The following is an 18583-nucleotide window of genomic DNA, read 5'->3' as shown; positions in this document are numbered from 1 at the left end:
GACACTGACTGTCGTATGTAGTTTTGGTGTTGACCTGTGAGTATATTCTCTTATCTCACCACCCTTCCCTTATATATTTGTGTGTGTGTGTGTGTGTATTTATCAAATAAAAATTAAACATATCATTAGATTTTATTTACTAAGTTTATTTGTGAATATGAATTCTTTTGAAGGTGAAAGTGGTATTTATGAATATATTTAAAAATGGTTTCTTATTTTAGATTTAAATGCTTTCTACTTGAAGGACTACTTTCTTTTTCTTTTTTTTTGGTAAATTGCAAATTACACCCTTTGAAGTTTGGAGTTGATTGAATTTTACACATCAATGTTTCAGAAACTTGATTTTATACCTTGAGGTTTAGTTCCATTAGCAATTCACCCCTCATGGTTAATTTTTACTGTTAATTAACATATCACCATACTGACATATTTTATTTTTACCAAATTAACCTGAAAACTAAGTAGTTTCGGTGATGGCCAAGTTAAAAGCTGGCACAATTAAAAATACATAGTTTCATGCTTAATCTTAGAACACAATCCTCTAGCCTAAACGTCACCGTTCAGGCCAAACTCTAAAACAAAAAACAAAGAACCACAAAGAAGATCTTTGACGATTTGACATCCCTAACCCATAACCCATGAACCCAGACCTCCCTAACCCATACCCCATGACCAAGGTAAAAGCTGGCACAATCAAAACTCGTCTTGGTCCCAAAAACTAGTCCAACATATTTATTATAAGAGCTGAAATTAGAAGCTTTTTACGTTGAAATTGAAAACCATGGTAGCTAGCTCTAGGTTGGGACAACAAAGATTGTAAAGAAGAAGAAGGAAGATGCACAGAGAGAGGAGAATAAAAAAAGACCAATAGTGTTCATGTAGCCAGTTTATTTTCGTTCTTTATTTTTGATTTCTTTGTGTCTCACTTTGTTTCTTTGTTTTTGATCTCTAGTTTTGCATCTTTTTTAATTGTTTGTTTTCTAGGTTCTTTTGTATTTCATTAAACACTGGTTTATCCTCCTTATTTTATTATATTATATTTCTTGTCTTTGTACGTTATTTCCCCTTGTCAAGTTTACAATTTAATATCATTACCTCTTGTTTGTTTCCTCAGTTCATCGTTCTATGTTATTCTATTGTCCTAGTTTATAGTTTTGTGTAGAGCGGTGTAGCCCTCTGTATGGTTAGGGAGATCTGGGTTTATGGGATATAGGTTAAGGAGGTCAGATCCTCAGAGGTCTTCTTCGTAGTTCTCTCTACGTGTGTAAGTCATCCTTCTCTTTGTTGAGTTTTTTATTTTATAATCTGAATCAGTGACTGACACAAATCTTGATTTTTATTATTTGCAGGGCGATTTCATTTTTGTATTTGTATATACCACCTCTGTTGAATTATGAGAGGTGAAGATACAAAAAGGAATATATACCTGCTAAAGGTCTAGCACGTGAAGTCGCAACAGCCAGTCCTGGAATTATCATCAATGTCTTATCATCAATTTCAATTCCCAGTAAATCCAAATCTAACACAATCATCCGAATCTAACTCTTTGAAAACCAATCCACATTTGGTCCTTTCAAGTGTCCGAATTTGATCCAACTCTTGGGTCGTGCCCATTGACCTCTTGGACTGCATTGGTCTCTTAGGTTAGGCCCAAACTGAAATAAAGTTCTCAGTATTCAATTGTTGGGCTTTTATTTTTGTGGGCTTGCTACTAGGAGCTTAGACCCAATCCATTTGAGCAGACTTCTCTCTAAGTTTGGCTTGAACGGTGATGTTTAAGCTAGAGGTTTGTGCTTTATGTTTAGGCATGAAACTCCGTAGTTTTGATTGTGCCAACTTTTAACTTGGGGTCCGTTTAGATAGAATTTATTGCTGAAAACTGAAAACACTGTAGCAAAATAATTTTTAAATGTGTAAAAAATTACTGTTTACCCTTTTTTACTGTTCATATGCCTTAGTGCACTGTTCATGCCCCATGAACAGTGCACTAAGCGCTGGTCTTTAAAAAAAAAAAAAAAAAAAAACCGGAAAGCTCTGGACGCAGACGCAAAACATGGTATCCAAACCCTCTCTTGGTCATCACTGAAACTATGTAGTTTTGAGGTTGATTTAATAAAAATAAAACATGTCAGCATGGTGATGTGTCAGTTAACGGCAAAAACTAACCGTGAGGTGAATTGCTAACAAAACCAAACTTTAGAGTGTAAAATTCAATCAACCCCAAACTTCAGGGGTGTAATTTGCAATTATCATTTTTTTAATGCATGTTTATGAATTATTAATTTCTATTAACCTTAAAGATTGTACAAATACAAAAAAAAAAAAAAAAAAATCATTTTAAAGTTGTTTTAATTTATTCATAATTTTTAGTCAATTTTTTCATTTTTTATAAATTTAATATCTTTATTTATTTTTTTAATTAATTACTAAATCAATTATGATACCATTGCGGTTCAACCTCAATTGAACCTCGGTCCAACCTCAATCGAACCTCAGTCCAACCTTAAAAACCTTGAACCTCTTCCTTTACAAATTCTTTAAAAAGTTTGAACATGAAATTCATGATAGTTATCCTTAAATAATCAAAAATCAAGTGAAAAATGCTCAAATTTTGAAATTTGAGCCAAAAGTCAAAACAATTGGTATGCCAACCGAAACCTTCAAAGAGGAGGAAGTTCCGATTTGTACTTGCATACTGGACCCCCAGTGCCGACCGGCACTTTAGCCCAATAAATTCAAGATTTCAATTTTTCGTACTCTTTCAACTTGAACTTCAGTTTAAATGTGCCAAATGGCAAACATGAGTTCAAAACAATGCCTAGATAACAGGATGGGAGGGATTCAAGTTTCCCACCCATTCTCCTAAACAAGCATTCATCACCCAAAAAAGGGGATCCAATATCCCTTACTTCAATGAGCTTCACCAAATTAATCTTAGCATTCTCACATACCATTTCTACAATCATCTTTCAAACACTACAATATTTTACACAACACCGCAAACACAACTTCCTCAAACACTAAAATGGAAGATCTATGGGTCGATCCAAGGAGAAAAGAGCAACAAGGTAGTCTACATTCTTGAAGGTAATCAGCCACCAAATCACTTGAAAAAACTCGTGCATGCATGTAAATTTCTAATCCTGATTTGGTTTCCATATAATCATTTGGATGAAAGCGTGATATCTGCAGATTTGTGTTAATTTACATGCTCGTGTCTTTAACAATATGATCGTGCATATTAGGATTAGATTTAATTCTTTTTTCTTTTTTTTGAAAATTAGATTTAATTCTTTTGAAATTCACATGATGGGAAGAATTGATTTCTTGCATTGCATAGCATGACAACATGTTTGAATAGGTGCATAACATGCTATAGTCATTAATTTCCCAAATATCGAATTTTTGGATGGGGCAAAATGGTGCCTAACACCTCCCATTTCATAACATAGCTTTCAAGCTTGGATCTTAAATTCGAATATCATTCCTTATCATTGTAATTTTGATTGTTTTAAATTGTAACTAGGAAGCAAAGTGATGTAATTTTGCCCTATTTATGGTGTATTTTTAAATTAATTCAATATAGATGTATTTAATGAAGATTTTCCTATTTTTTATTTTAATAAAATAAATTAAGACTTTTTTTTTTTGAGAATCCAGTCAAAGACATTTTATTAAGGCAAGCTAGCTTGTAAGGCAAAGTCTTTACCTTTAATGACTGTCTGGATAGACACTGTACCGCCAGACCTTGTTTTAGTTCTTCAGGCAGAAATAAATTAAGACTTCATTGTAAAACTCTCAATTTAGGGGATAACATAGATCTTCTTAAGTAATCACTACACACTATATAAATATGAACCTATTAAAAAAAAAAGAGCATTTCTTTGGGAAAAAAATTTGGTATCCTCACAGAGATTATGGATAACGATATAAGGTGGTCGAAGGACAACTACTACAGTTGGAGGATGATAGCATCAGTGACCAATGGATGACTTCATTGCCCAGAGGACAATTGCACTGAAGACCTGGAGGACATTGAGAGAGGAATAGTGACTTAAGAATGGCATACACAAGATGAATGTTGGCAATAGTATTAGTCAACAATAAACAATGGCCAAAAGATGTCCAATAACCAAAAGAGAACAACCGTAGAGTTGTGCATGGGTTAGGTTGGAGCATTTTTTCAACTCAACCTGTGCTTGTCAAATTAAGGAATGTCCAACTTAATCTAATCTGTCGCATGTAGAAACCAAACCAATTCAACCCACGAGGGTCAAGAATTGGGTTGGGTCTAGTTGGTGAGTTATAATTACATTTTTCATGCCAAAATATATCAAACTACAAAATTAAAATAAATGTCCCAAAAAACACTCATATATATGTTGGTTTGGGTCAAATGAGTTGAAAAAACTATCTACCCAAACTCAAACTAACACGAGACTCTAAATAAAATTTAAACCCAATCCATACAAAAACCAACCCAAAATATTGTGTTAGGTTGGGTTGGTTTTGTTGGGTTGGTGGGTCGGATATGCACACCCCTGATTAGAAGACAATGGTAGAGAAAAGGATTTGGAAAGCATAAAGGCACCAATAGAAATAATTTTGTGATAAAATACATGTGCCAGTTGGTGGCCTTTAAGAAGACTTTCACATGGATTGGGCTTAAAAAGAATGAGTGATGGTCAATTGGTCTTATTTAAGAGCTTAAAATATAAAAAATGATCCCAAAATCGAAAAAATTTCACCCCAAAAAAAAAAAAAAGAGTGAGAAGTGGCTAGTTTGTATAGAAAAGGTGACTGAAAATTATCAAATTTTTGTTCAACGGTCAAACTCAACTAAAAATGCAAAATTTTAAGGAGAAACCGTTTCTTAAGGTACAGCCAAATATTTTCTCAAAAAAAAAAAAAAGTACAACCAAATAATTAAGTGCCACTGTAGCTTAATAGGTTGTCACATAGGAGTGTAATTTTTCAAACCAAACATGCCGGTGGTAATACAATTAGTTTTCCTTCAATGTAGGGCTAAATAATTACTAGTGCATACGACTTAAAGATCATAGCCTAGCCCAAAGTGAGTTATTTAGTTAATAATTCAACCCAAAAAAAGTGGTCCAGTCCAGCACCCCAAATCCAATAGTAGGGGTGGATTGGTTAGAGGGCCCACAGGCAAAGTGCTTGGTGTTCTTCTGTTCAGCCACCTCTTCCTTTCCAAGCTTTAATGAAGCCCAGACATGGCAAACCCAACTTGACGTGCAAAACAAAGTCGGGATGTGCCCCTTTGGGCAGAGAAAGATACTCATCAAATAATTTACCATTTTATTATAAGAGTTTTTTTTTTTTTTTTTGCAATGTTTGTGGATTTCACACTCATTTTTGTTTCAACTTTATTTTAAATAATTTAAGTTTTAGCCTTTTGAAAATAAGCCAATTTTTAGCTTTTATAAAAATAAAATAAGCAATTTCCAATTGGATACGTAGATGTGTTTAGAATTAGTTATAAGTTGGATTTTTTTTTTTTTTACCTTTTATATACAGTTTTTTATAATCTTACTTTTTCTTACTTTTTCAAAGCACGTTATACTTTAATGTATTCTCAACAAAAATATTTTTCTAATAAAAATTTAAATAAGTGGTTTTCAAACAGATAATCAGAAAAGTGAAATTACTATGGTATCCTTTGTGTTTTAAAAGTTATTTTGGCATTTTTTCTATTGGAGCTATTACCTTTTTTTCATTGGGAAATTAAGTTATTTTGGCATGTCCTATTGGAGCTATTACCATATTTTCCTAGGTAACACCGGAGGTCTGAGAGAATAGCACATTTGACCCCAATATCATATCCCAATCACATGTATCTATCTGCTCAGTGCTCACCTACGCTCACTATAAATAATTTATTTCCTCATGTTTCCTTAACGTCGCAACTTCTTAAAAAACTATCCTAGCTATAGAGAGAGAGAGAGAGAGTGGATAGTGAAACTGTGAAAGTGAAAGAGCTTAGAGGCAAAACCTGGTTAGGCTTGAGATGGGTTGGTGGTGGAGACTGTATTGGGGGCTTGTGGTGGTCACAATGATGGAATGCGGTGGCCATGCTGAAGGAGGAGAAGTCACTTACGATGGAAGGTCTCTTATCATTGATGGGCAGAGAAAAATGCTCTTTTCGGGTTCAATTCACTATCCTCGTAGCACTCCTCAGGTAATAATATAAATGACGTTCTTCACAATTGTATTGCCTATTCTTCTTATAGCATTTTCGTTTTGCTTCGAGAGTCCTTTTAGAACATTTGTTAAGGCACTATTTTGTCAAAAATATCAGTTTTTTTTTTTTAATATTTCCTAAATTTAGACATATATTTGCCCTTACATATTTTGTAACCTTTTGTTGTGTGCTTTTGGGTTTGGGTAGAGATTAAAAATAAAAATTATTTCACTATTTAATTTATTTTTATTATTATTTATGAGTTCTACGATATTTTTTGACACTATTTATAGACTTTACTATACTATTTCAACTAACTTTTATCTTTCTCTACAATACTTTTATTGATAATTTTTCAATTTCAACAAAATAAGCGGTATCCAAACGTACCCTTAATCTGAGTTTTGATTTTAGTCTGAGTTCCCGAGGCCTTTATGCATCTGTTAATGGCCTTAATCAAGGCGTAGCTAGCTAGCTAGAAGTCCAAGTTCCAGCTGTTTGTTCAGAAACCATTAGCTCGCCCAGTTCTACAGCTATTTTTCCTAATAAATAAATGACATTCAACACAATTACACATGCATTCGAATGCTCGTGCATGAATAAAATGGTTGACTAAAACACTTTCTAGTCATTTTAATAAGGAGTACCTAGATAATGAATCTAGACTAGGGTCGGTGATATATAATTTTTATTTACATTTTAATTTTAAATTATTGCATGAATATTATAAATCCTAATTATATTCTATGTAATGTATACAAAAATATATCAATAAAATAAAATTTCAATAATCTTAAAACCATTAAGATAATTGATATGCCAAAAGTTTTATAGGTTAACTAGTTGGTATTTTTTAATATTTCGAAGCTTCATTGGGTAACACTTCTTAATATTATTAATTAAATGTCTTCTTACTTTCAACTATCGAATTTAAAAGATAAAAAAAAAAAAAAGTATGACTGTTTATTAAATGAAATCTTATTTAGATTCTGTGTAATGCATACAATAATGTATTGCTAAAAGAGGATAGCGTGGAGCTTAATTTGTTTCTTACAGAAAAATGAGATCAAGCATGAAGAATATGACATGATTTTTTTTGGCCTTCATTTTTTTTTTCCTTTAAGTTTTCTCGTGCTTGCCACTCAAAAAAAAAAACCCTCTTCCTAACCAACTTGTTCCCTCTTTCCTATCCTTTTTTTTTTTGAAACAAGCAATGCTGCTTGGGAAGTGGGAACCATTTTCTCTGTAAAGCACAAAAGATATTAACCTTATATATATAGCCCAGCTCAAGAATCACATCATTTAATTTGTTTCCTATTGGGTATTGCATCACGGGTAGCAGGAGTACTGTCAAACATTTCGATGATATTTCATTTTCCTTCCACATGTTTGTCCTGTTTATTGAAGTACATCATGTACTCATGTCCGATAAAAACAAAAACCAGGAGTCATATGCAGAGGGGGAGTAGTGTAATCTTTTTTTCTTTTTCTTTTTTTTTGAAAGGATCACTGTTGGGAAATAGGAACTCTAAAATAAGATCAAGTGTGCGTTTGGTACAAGTTGAAAATTTCAGTTTATTTGCAATTTTAATTTATTTTTATTACTATTTATAGATCTCACTGCACTTTTTGATACTATTTATAAATCTCACTGTACTATTTAGCTAACTTTTACCTTTTTTATCCTTACAGTTTCAAACTTTTAATCTACTCTGATCATATTGTTCAATTTTGCTCCTATTGTCACTTAATCATGTCTAGCTATCTGTTAAGTGCCAGGGTGAAACATACATATATATATATATATATATATATATATGTATATATATGTACGTATGTAACTCCAAATTTGAGGATGCAAAATCAAAACAATCGCAAACATATAGTATGTAGGTAAAACCAAAACAAATACAAACATGTATCATTGGCATTGATGGGGTTCAAAATAACGTGATTTAGAATGAAAAACAATGCGCTTTTGAGCTTAGTTGACACTTAATGAATATCTCATCGTGGTGCATGATGGAAAAACTTAGGTGCATGATGGAAAATTTTAATTCCAAAAAATATGTAACGTTAAGGATGTTAATTAAGGTATGAAATCTAAACTTTACAACTTTAAGAGAAAAAAAAAATCAAAATATCATAAACGTTAAGGGTGCAAATTGTAATTTAGTCCTAAAATAATAATAAAAACTTCGTCTAATAAATGAAGCCCATGAGGAAATATATATGTGACATCAATGTTAGCCTTACTAATTGTCAATTTACAGATTCTCAAAAAAAAAAAAAAAAAATCAATTTACAACATACACAAATGTTTTTTTAAGAAAAAAAAAATTATGATGACAAACACATACGAGATTGTATCTAAGAAGGAAAATTGTAATTTGGAGTAGATGTGGCCATCTTTGATAGCTAAAGCTAAGGAAGGAGGATTGGATGTCATTCAAACTTATGTGTTTTGGAACCTTCACGAGCCCCAACCTGGTCAGGTTAGTCAAACCCCTCTCTATCTCTCTCTCTCTCTCTCTCTCTCTCTCTCATGTGAGGATTTTGTGTTCCGCAGTATGATTTCAGTGGAAGATATAATCTACTGCAATTCATCAAGGAGATCCAAGCACAGGGGTTATATGCTTGCCTTAGGATTGGACCTTTCATTGAGAGTGAATGGAATTATGGGTACGTACCTAGATTAGTTTTCATTTGTTTCTTTCAAGTTTCAATCCAAGAAAAATATCCTACCGGCATTGCAAAAATTGTTAGATTATGAAAAATTATTATTTTTCTTTGCCAATTAGATTGTTATTATCATTAACGGTTGCCATTATTAGAAGGACAAAATTGGACTACAAACTAGTTTATAATCAATGGTTACAACTTCACCCAATATTTTTTTATTTGATATGAATTTTGATAAATCTACCATTAGATTACGATTTCTTCTTATATTCTCCGTGCTTACAAAATTTTTAGAAGATTAAAAATCTATAGTTATGCCATCAAATTTCAAAATTTTGTAGTATAAAATTATGGATAAAAGATAAGTTTATGAATTGAATAATAATTAACATTCGATTAACATGAAATTTGACATGCGTGTTAAGAATATAAAAAACACGCAATCCTACGAGTAGATTTTCAAAATATATAGTTATGTTAATTGTTTTGGGGTGAATTTTAGTCATTGGCTACAACCAAGTTAATTTGTAGCCAAACTTTCTCCTTATTAGAGTAGACCAATTTTAAATACCAAACAAAGGGCTTTACAGTCGTTTTTCACACACACACAAATATATATATATATATATATATATATATATATATATATATATATATATCTTTCCAAAAAATTAAATCCGCATCATAAATAATTTTACACCACAATTGTCCTTATTTTTTATGTTATATAATATATTTTTTCTTTTATTTTTTATACATCATAAGTTGGAAAAGGGAACACAAGAAAGTACTCGCCAACCTAAGAGCGTTCATTTTCTTCCTTTTCTTTTAAGTTTTTGTGTAACATCTATAATTTTCAGATTATATAAGTCCATGCATTAATAATAATAAAAAATTAAAAACTCTAGCTCACCAATAAGCCATATTTACTTTTCAATAATATTCAACAATTAATATTTAATTTAGGAATTATAAAATATTTAAAGAGGAGGATAATTGTGGTCAAAATTATATAATAAGAAAATACTAATTAAGTAGGTCTTATCGGTACTGTAAAAATGTTTTAGGTTATAATAGTCATTTTTATAGAAAAATAGATGTTATAATGTTATAACATAGATGTTAGAAAAATAGATGTTATAATATATATATATATATATATATATATATATATATATATATATATATATATATATATTAATGGGTAAAACTTAGAGAAAGTTCAATTAGAACTTGAAATTAGAATTCAATTTTGCTCCATGTGTTACTTAAGTTTGTGTCATATATCCACTTAAGTTTTTTAATTTTTGTGCCAAGTGAGTTAATGAATGCAAAATACTAAGTATCCAATATTAATCAACTATAAAAATTATAAAAAAAAAAAACTAATCACATATACTCAATAAAAATCACCACACAATAAAAATCACAGCGTGTTCTAGCTTATTAAAAATCAGAAGAAAAAAAAAATGATCATAAGCAGTATTAAATTTAGGTAGGAATTTTAATATGTGATTAATTACGTTTTCTTTTAAAAAAATAATTTGGCTAATTATTTATATGTTTATGATAAAAATTGTGCTTAATTTTAAATGCATCTATACATATACATTAATGCTTGTATTACATGCTATTTTTTGAAATAATTTGACTAATTATTTATATTTATATTATATATATATATATATGTGTGTGTGTGTGTGTGTGTGTGTGCGTGTGTATTAATAGGTAAAGTTTTGAGAAAATTCAATCACAATCCAATTTTGCACTATGTGTCTAAATTTATGTGGGGACGACACTATAATTATCCACTTAATTTTGTGTCATGTGTCCACTTAAATTTTTTAGTCTTTATGCCAAGTGAATTAATGAGTGCAAAATACTAAGAATTTAATATTAATGAACTATAAAATGTTTTTAAAAAAATCAATCACATAAAAATCACCACACAACAAAAATCACTGCATATTCTATCTTAATAAAAATTAGAAAAAAAAAATTATAAGTAGTATTAAATTTAGGTGAGAATTTTAATATGTGACTAATTATGTTTACTATAAAAATAATAATTTGACTAATTATTAATATATATATATATATATATATATATATATATATATATATATATATTAGAATTTGAAACTAGAATCCAATTTTGCTCCATGTGTCTAAATTTATGTGGGGTCACCCCATAATTATCCACTTAAGTTTGTGCCAAGTGTCCACTTAAGTTTTTTAGTCTTTGTGCTAAGTGAGTTAATGAGAAAAAAATACTAAGAATTTGATATTAATGAACTATAACATTAAAAAAAAAAAAAATCACATATACTCAATAAAAATCATCACACAACAAAAGTCGCTGCATATTCTATCTTATTAAAAATTAGAAAAAAAAAATGATCATTAGTAATGTAAGGGTGAAGGGCCCATATAAGGATATTGGGTCATGGATCTCGCCCGAGAACATCATATAGTTCGAGGATAGATAAACGTTAATGAAGACAGGTAGGTTGTTAAACCAAAGAAGATGTCAAGTCACAGTAAACGAGTGATGTTGTTTGAGGAGCTACCCTTCCTCGAACGGTAGGTTAAAGGCTTGAAGTCCTACCATCCATGAAGCCCTAGGCAATGGGCAACCATGCTTGGGAGGATAAGCTTCAGTGAGGGGTGAGTCACCATAGAGATGAGAAAGATTTGGGCATAAAGCTGCTACCACCGCAGTGAATGCTTTGCATCTAACCTCCTGGCCGCATTAATGTGGAAGTAATACCTGAACAGTAGTTTCCAGCCTTACAGCTACCCACAGAGATTTCAGGAAAGTGCTGATGGGACAAATATCGAGAAAATTAGTAATCTGATCTACACGTGGAGGGCTGGGATGAAAGAAGAGACGGGCATATAAAAGGGAAGAACCCCATGACAGAAGGGGGCATCTGAGATTGAACAAGAGTAAATAATATTGTGTAAGAAAGAACTTGAACATTTTTATAAGTCCAAGAAAAACATATATATAACAACAAACCTTCCTCTGACTTAACCGAGGAGCATCTTTCTTTATCTAAACTATATGTCTTGCACGTTCTAACATTAACTAGCCCATCATCTAATTCATTGAACGTTCAATATGAGGCCCACTCTCTAACAAATTCATTATTTTGGGCTCCTTGGGCCATTGGCTATACCTTTTGAGTTGTAGCGTGAATCATGTCCTTACAATTGGCGTCATCTGTGGGAATTTGAATTTTCTTGAGCGTGTTCAATTATGGTGGGTTTAGGACCAAACTGGGAAGATTCCGTAAGATCCTAACTTCAAGATCATTTTGTTAATCTTGAGCGAATGAGAGACCGTGAGGTTAGTGTACACACTACCCATACCAACAGGGGTCATTCTAGGAGTGGGAGCCATGTATCTCATGGAGAAGATACCAAACACATGCAGCTGGAGATTGATCATTTAAGAAGGAAGTTGTACCATAAGCAAAGGAGAGGGACTCCCTTCAGCTCGGGGTCTCAGTTTGATGACGATGATAGTTATAGACCTAAATCAAGGATGCCCCCCAGTGAGTCTTTCTTTTGTGATGAAGATCGCCATCATAGGCGAAGGAGTAGAAGCCTGGCCTACAGGGGCTTGGGAAATGATGTTATGAGCAGGACTTTACACCAAATTTCAAAATCACCGTTTTCCCGGAGGATTCAGAAGGGAAGACTTCCTTGGCGGTTTACTTAGCCAACATTTACCATGTATAATGGAAAGACGAATCCAGTGGAGCATGTTAGTCACTTTAACCAGAGAATGACCATCCATTCCTAGAATGAGGCCTTGATATGTAAGGTATTCTCTTCCAGTTTGGGACCAGTGGCGATGAGGTGGTTTGATGGTTTGAAAGAAGGATCAATTGGCTCTTTTCAAGAGTTTACCAGAGCCTTTGGGGCCTGGTTTGTCACTTGTAGTAGGGTGCCTCGTCCCCTAGACTCCTTATTGTCTATGACTATGCAAAAAGGGGAAACTTTGAAGACACACTTTGATAGATACTAGGAGATATTTAACGAGATAGAGGGAAATTTTGATGATGTAGCAATAAGGACATTTAAGGTCGGTCTGCCTGCTAAGCATGATTTGGGGAAGTCTTTGACGAGGAAACCTGCCCGAAGTGTATGTCAACTCATGGATCGAATTAATGAGTATAAACGGGTTGAGTAGGATCAGCAACAAGGAAAGGGGAAGGCAAAGGTAGTTCCCCAAGACCGAAGAGATTTTAGATCAAAGATGTATAACAACAATTGACCCATGAGAAATTTTGCTGGACATACTGGGCCTGTTGCCGCCTAGACGATCAACACTGTGTTTAGAGAGCTTGTACATCAAATCCTGGAGAAGATAAAGAACGAGCCCGATTTTAAGTGGCCAAATAAGATGGGAGGAGACCCCATGAAATGAAATCAAAGTTTTCATTGTCAGTACCATCAAGACCGAGGACACACTACAGAGGACTATAGGACTTTGCTTGACCACTTGGAACAGCTGGTAAAACTTGGGAAGTTGAAGTAGTTCTTGTATTAGCCCATTACCAGAGAGACACCTCTTCAAGGCCACCCTTAGGTATTATTAGTGTTATCCTTGCTGCCCCAAGACGGACTATCTCATTTCCATCAGGGGTTATGTCCATAGTAAGGTCATAAGGTGAAGATTTGATCCCAAACTCTAAGAGTGGAAAGATGGAGGTCCGACCAGCTCTATGCTTCTCTGACAAGGATAAAGTTGGAACCCTTCAACCAAATGACAATGCCTTGGTGGTCACCCTCCAAATAGGGGGGTATGATGTGAAAAGAGTCTTGGTGGATCAAGACAGTGGCGTAGAGATCATGTATCCTAACCAGTACAAGGGTCTTAAGTTGAAGCCTGAGGATATGGCTAGCTATGATTCCCCTCTGGTGGAGTTTGATGGAAAGACAGTTATCCCAAGGGGCTAGATTAGACTACCCATTCAAGCAAAATCGGAAGTTGTGAAGGTAGATTTCATCCTGGTGGATGCATATTCACCCTATACAGCTATCATGGCAAGACCCTGGCTTCATGCCATGTGGGCTATTTCTTCCACCCTACACTTGAAGGTGAGCTATCCCTTAGGGGACCAGGTCGAGGAGTTGGTTGGAAGTCAGGATATGGCCAAACAATGTTTAGTTATGGCAATCAGACATCAATCTGAAGGAGAATCCTCATCCTTCATTGAAAGGGACTTGTAGCTACCAAAGGAGACAGTGATTTCCTCAAACGCTATGGCGGAGGGGGCAAGGTGCGAAGAGTTAGAGAAAATCACCATTGATGATGATGAAGAAAGGTACTTTCAGGTGGAAGTTCAGTTGCCTCCTCGGGAGAAGGAAGGGTTGGTTTCTTTCCTCCGGATGATGTGTTTGCGTGGAATTCTTATGAAGCTCTTAGGGTGGATCCAAATTTCATTTGTCATCATTTGAATGTGAACCCTTCTACCATCCCTAAGAAACAACTACCTCGGCGTTTTTCTAAAGAACATTCTAATGCTGTCAAGAAAGAAGTGGTGAAGCTTAAGCGTGCAGGGGCAATAAAAGAGGTTTTTTACCCAGAATGGTTGTCCAATACAGTAGTAGTAAAGAATAAGAATAGGAAATGGTGAATATGTGTGGACTTCACAGATTTGAACAAAACTTGCCCCAAGGATCCTTTCCCCATACCTCGGATAGACTAGTTGGTGGACGCGACGGTTAGACATCCTTAGATGAGCTTTCTAGATGCTTTTCAGGGGTACCATCAGATACCCTTGGCCGTAGCTGATCATGAGAAGACCTCTTTTGTAACACCCACTGGGAATTACCATTACAGGTTGATGCCATTTTGGTTAAAGAATGCTGGGTCTACATACCAGAAGATGATGACTAGAATATTCGAATCCCAACTTAGTAAGAATATTGAAGTCTACATAGATGACATGGTGGTGAAGAGCAAGGCAAAGGTTGAGCATGTAAATGACCTTGGAAGCATTTTTGAGGTGTTGAGAAAACATAAGTTACACCTTAATGCTTCTAAGTGCTTCTTTTGCGTCGAATCAAGCAAGTTTTTGGGCTATATGGTCACCCATCGAGGAATTGAGGTTAACCCTGATCAGATTACGGTAACCAACGCTTTACAACCTCCTTAGAATCCTAAAGAGGTCCAGAAGTTGACAAGAATGACTGCAGCCTTGAACATATTTATCTCTCAGTCTGTAGACAGGTATAGACCTTTCTTCTAGTTTTTGCATAAGTGGAAAGGGTTTGAGTGGAACGAAGAATGTGCCTGAGCCTTTCAAAAATTAAAGGATTACTTTTCTAAGCAACCCATTATGTTCTGACCTGAGGAGGAAAAGGTCTTGTTTACCTACATTGATGTGGCTTCCTATGCAGTTAGTTTGGTGTTGATAAGGGTAGAGAATGGAATATAGCGGCCAATCTATTATGTGAGCAAGTCATTGCATGAGGCAGAAGTCCTGTATTTGCCTTTGGAGAAAGCCATTCTGGCCATGATGCATGCTACACGAAAACTCCCTCACTATTTTCAGGCTCACACAATGGTAGTTTTAACTCAACTCCCATTGTAGTCGTTGTTCCGTAAGGCTGATTATACAGGGAGGATTGCCAAGTGGGGAAGATTTTGGGGGCATTTGACATTAATGTCATTTCTTTACAAGGGCCTTCATCTTGGAAGTTGTATGTTGATAGGGCAGCCAACCAAAGGGGATTTGGAGTGGGGCTAGTTATGGTGTCCCCGAACAAGATGACCATAGAGAAATCTATAAGGTTAGGCTTCTCAGCCATGAACAATGAGGCCGAGTATGAGGCTCTATTGATAAGGATTGCTATGGTTTAGAAGATGGGATGAAATGTTGTAGAAGTGTTCTTGGACTCAAGGTTGGTTGTAGGGCAGGTGAAAGGAGAATTGGAAGCTAGAGATTTGAGAATGCAAGGGTATTTGAATTAAGTTCAGCATTTATAGTCAAGTTTTGAGTTTTTCACTATACAACAAATTTCGAGGAGTAGAAATACACATGTTGATTCTCTGGAAATTTTGGCAACCTCCTCTAGACAAGACTTACCTCGAGTTATACTTCTTGAGGATTTGCATAAGCCCACCAAGGAAAGGAAGGAAAAGGTCCAAGTTCACCAAATCTTGGTCGGACCTAGCTGGATGGATCCTTTGGTCTTGTTTCTCAGAGAAGGCACTTTGCCTTGTAAGAAGGGCGAGGCAGATAAAGTACGAAGGAAAGCTCCTCGTTTCTAGTTGTCCAAGGAGCAAAAGTTGTACAAGCGTTCCTTCTCTGGACTATACTTGCTCTGTGTCCATCTTGAGGTAGTAAAGCCACTTTTTGAAGAGTTACATGAGGGAATTTGTGGAAGCCATACAGGGGAAAGTCACTATCACATAAAGCCCTCACTTAAGGGTATTGGTGGCCTAGTATGCAGAAAGAGACACAAGAGTATATAAAGAAGTGTGATCAGTACCAGAATTTGCTCCAAATATTCATCAGCCTGGGGGTGTGCTTAATCCCTTGTCTAGTCCATGGCCATTTGCTCAGTGGGGTTTAGATATTATAGGACCATTTCCTAAGGCTATGGGAAGCCGAAGATGGCTTCTGGTCGGAACTAATTATTTCACAAAGTGGGTGAAAGTCGAACCATTATCCAATATTGGGGATTTGGATGCAAAGAAGTTTGTGTGGAAAACTTAGTTACTTAGTTTGGGATTCCTCACACCCTCATTTCTGATAATGGGTTCCAGTTTGACAGTAAAGCCTTCAGGAGATACTACTGTGAGTTAGGCATTAGGAATAGGGATTAAACTTCGGTTTATCCACAGGGAAATGAGCAGACCAAGGCAGTCAACAAAGCTATAGTGAATGAACTTAAGAAGAGGTTGGACTAGGCAAAGGGTAGATGAGTAGAAGAGCTGCCACATATTCTTTGGACCTATTGGACTACTCTTCGTCGATCAACAGGGAAAACACCCTTCTCAATGACTTACGGGACCGAGATAGTGATCCCTTTAGAGATTGAGTTCCCAACACTAAGGACGAGCATGTTCACCCCTAATAACAATGATAAGTTACTAGGGAGAAGTCTAGATTTGGTCAATGAACGAAGGGAAGCAGCCATGGTCCAACTGACATATTATTAGTAGAAGCTTAGGCAAGGATATGATACGAAGGTGAGGGAAAGGCCTTTAGCCCCAGGAGACTTGGTATTGAGAAAGGTCATGGGCACTGCGAAGAACCCTTCTTGGGGAAAGTTGGGACCCAATTGGGAGGGGTCATACCATATCACCTCAATGGCTGGTATATGTGCTTCCTTTTTGGAAGATTTAGATGAAAATATTGTACCACGCCCATGAAATGTGAATAACCTACGAAGGTACTATTATTAATAAAAGGCATTCCTGTCATATTTTTATTTCTATTGTTATATACAGTGTTCTTTATTTATCTAAGTATTAAACAGAATCTTGGTCATGCCTGATTCCTCGGACCACATACCTTGAGTAAATTAATACTTCATATTCATCTAAGTGTTAAACAGAACTTTGGTCATGTCTGGTTCATCGGACCACATACCTTGGGTAAATTAATACTTCTTGTTTATCTAAGTGTTAAATAGAACCTTGGTCATGCCTAGTTCCTTGGACCATATACTTTGGATAAATTAATACTTCTTATTCATCTAAGTGTTAAACAGAACCTTGGTCATGTTTGTTCCTCGGACCACATACCTTGGGTAAATTAATGCTTCTTATTCATTTAAGTGTTAAACAGAACCTTGGTCATGCCTGATTCCTCGAACCACATACCTTAGGTAAAGTAATACCTCTTATTCTTCTAGATGTTAAACAGAACTTTAGTCATGCCTAGTTCCTCAGACCACATACCTTGAGTAAATTAATACTTCCCTAGTTATCTGAGCGTTAAACAAAACCTCGGTCATGCCTGGTTCCTCAGACCATATACCTTGGGTAAATTAATATTTTTCTACAATGTTAAGTACTAAACAGAATCCCGGTCATGTCTAGTTCCTTGGACCATATACCTTGGGTAAATTAGTACTTGATCTATCTGCAATGGATAACCAAGACTCTTGTTATAATAACTTGACTGAAGAAATGCCCATGAGCATCACTTAAAGCATTTGCAAGTATATCCATGAAATGTTATTAGGTAAAAAATCTGATTTTGTGGGGCCGTGCTCCTCAGACCAAATGCCTTGAATAAATCAATGCTTAACAAAGTGTGTTTTTAAGTTAGATTGCAAAGTGTTAAGTGTTAGTTGCCTGGAAAGTTAATTTATTACGTTACCAATTGCATGAAATGTAATGGTTCGATTGCAAGTTTTATAGACATCTGTCTAGGTTAAGGGCAAAGTTGTATTTTGATCAAAAGAAGTTGTAAGTTATGCCTACATAAGTTAAACAGAGGTTATAAGCGAAATAATGTTTTGTTTCACATAAACACAATGAAATATAAAGGAACTTAACAACTTTTCATTAGATAAAGCCTTGAAAAGGCATAGAAAGTACATGTTTAAAAACAAAAAATAATAAATACATATAAAAGTAATACTTAAAAAGAAAAAACTACAAAGTATAAGTAGAGTCATAAGTGGTCTTGGGAGGAGGAGGATTGGCCTTCACTGCAGTCTAAG

At 34.7% G+C, this 18583-nt stretch overlaps 1 protein-coding gene across 1 annotated transcript in view; it reads left to right on the top strand.

Moving 5' to 3' along the window:
• Positions 1-5961: 5961 nt before the first annotated feature.
• Positions 5962-18583, top strand: part of LOC142631601 (beta-galactosidase 6-like) — a 36620-nt gene continuing 23998 nt past the window's right edge. The window contains exons 1-3 of the mRNA XM_075805805.1: positions 5962-6199; positions 8602-8697; positions 8772-8884. Of these exons, the coding sequence (XP_075661920.1) occupies positions 6029-6199; positions 8602-8697; positions 8772-8884 (380 nt within the window). The 5' untranslated portion in view covers positions 5962-6028. The remainder of the gene's footprint in view (positions 6200-8601; positions 8698-8771; positions 8885-18583) is intronic.

This window comes from Castanea sativa, chromosome 4 (assembly GCF_040712315.1).
Source record: "Castanea sativa cultivar Marrone di Chiusa Pesio chromosome 4, ASM4071231v1".
Taxonomy (NCBI): domain Eukaryota; kingdom Viridiplantae; phylum Streptophyta; class Magnoliopsida; order Fagales; family Fagaceae; genus Castanea; species Castanea sativa.
This window is presented reverse-complemented; position numbering and strand designations above follow the sequence as displayed.